The following is a 1,319-nucleotide window of genomic DNA, read 5'->3' on the forward strand; positions in this document are numbered from 1 at the left end:
CCTCCTGCCGGGAGGGTGGGGGCTGCGGGCCCGGCCGGAAGCCGCGACCCCGGGGAGTTGCAAGGTCCTGCGGGGATGGGACCCCTACAGCGCCCGACCAGGGTGCCGGCGCCACCTCCATCTCCCCGGACCCACTGTGTCTTCTTCCCCACCCCACCCGGCCCCACCCCTCTCGCGGAGCCCCCAGCCCCGTGAAAGACTAGCGGCTCCCAGAACCCTCTCTATCTGCCTCCCCAAGAGAGACCCCCTTCCTATTAACGCTCTCCCCATCGCGCTCCACCCCAGCGCCTGGGCCCTGCTGCCTCAAGGGACCCCTGCCCCTGGGTCCTGCCCTTCTGGCCTGTTGACTCTCAGTTCCCCTCCTGAAGAAGCTCCAGTCCCCTGAGCCCCAGCAGACCTTCTACCTGAGTGCCCATTTCTGCCCATCCTATCCCTAACCAAGTCACCAAGGCCCCCAAGGCCACCCTCCAGTCCCTTCCCTCCTTAGCCCACCAAGTCCAGGCCCTCCGACAAGTTTCAGAGCCCCCTACTCTGTTCCTTCCTGGCTGAGCCCACTTCTGCCCATCGGAGCTCCTGCCCCCTTTCCTGGAGTCTGACTTCACGCAGCCGGGGCCCCACTCCAGTTCACTCCCAGAGTCCGGGAGCATGCGGCCTCTCCTGCACAGACCCCAGGTCACACTCCCTCTGCCCGCAGGGCAAAGTGTCCCATTCCGAGCTCTGGTCCCATGCTGAGGTCCTGGCTGCTAAGGACACTTGTCTCCCTGAAGGCTGGTTCACTCGCCTGCCCACAGCCTCTCTGTGATCCCTACCAGCCCTTCTGGGCCTGGTTCCCTGAGGATTCTTTGTTCCCTGTGAATCATATTTCCTAAGCAATGCTGGTCCTCCCAGCCTCAGCCGCCTCCGCTACCCCACCACATCCTCACTCTCACTGTACGCTTGACCCCAACTGATCTTCCATCCCCATAGCAGTCCCCATGAGTCCCTCCCCAAAGAGAAAACTCTGGCCTTCCCTCCCTCCCTCCCTCCCTCCGAGTCCCCCACTTCACCACACAGGTGCCCTAAACTGGGTCCTCTTCACCAACCTCCGGCTCCCACTGAGCCCCGACCCTTTCCAAAGTCCCCCAGAAGCTGAGGATGCATGGCGGCCCCCGTTTCCCTCCCTCATCTCTCTCCAAGCCCTGTCTTCCCATGAAACTCCTTTCTCTGCCACTCTCAATTGGCCTCCTGTGTCTCCGCAACCCTCTTTCCTGTCTAGAAGGCCAGTCCTGCTTGGGGTCCTTCTGTCCGCCTGTGCCTGAACCCCAGGTCATCTCTGAACC

General features: G+C 62.9%; 1 protein-coding gene across 2 annotated transcripts in view; it reads right to left on the reverse strand.

Annotated features, from left to right (window-relative positions):
* The window catches only part of IFITM10 (interferon induced transmembrane protein 10), a 16,212-nt gene extending 14,893 nt beyond the window's left edge, over positions 1 to 1,319 (reverse strand). The window contains exon 1 of one of the 2 annotated variants that reach the window (XM_011930050.1): positions 1,083 to 1,319. In XM_011930050.1, coding sequence (XP_011785440.1) covers positions 1,083 to 1,310 — 228 coding nt within the window. In that variant the 5' untranslated portion in view covers positions 1,311 to 1,319. Of the gene's footprint in view, positions 1 to 781; positions 795 to 1,082 lie in introns of those variants that run through there. The other variant, XM_011930051.1, reaches the window with a different exon arrangement.

Source organism: Colobus angolensis, unplaced genomic scaffold (genome assembly GCF_000951035.1).
Source record: "Colobus angolensis palliatus isolate OR3802 unplaced genomic scaffold, Cang.pa_1.0 Scaffold84, whole genome shotgun sequence".
Taxonomy (NCBI): Eukaryota; Metazoa; Chordata; class Mammalia; order Primates; family Cercopithecidae; genus Colobus; species Colobus angolensis.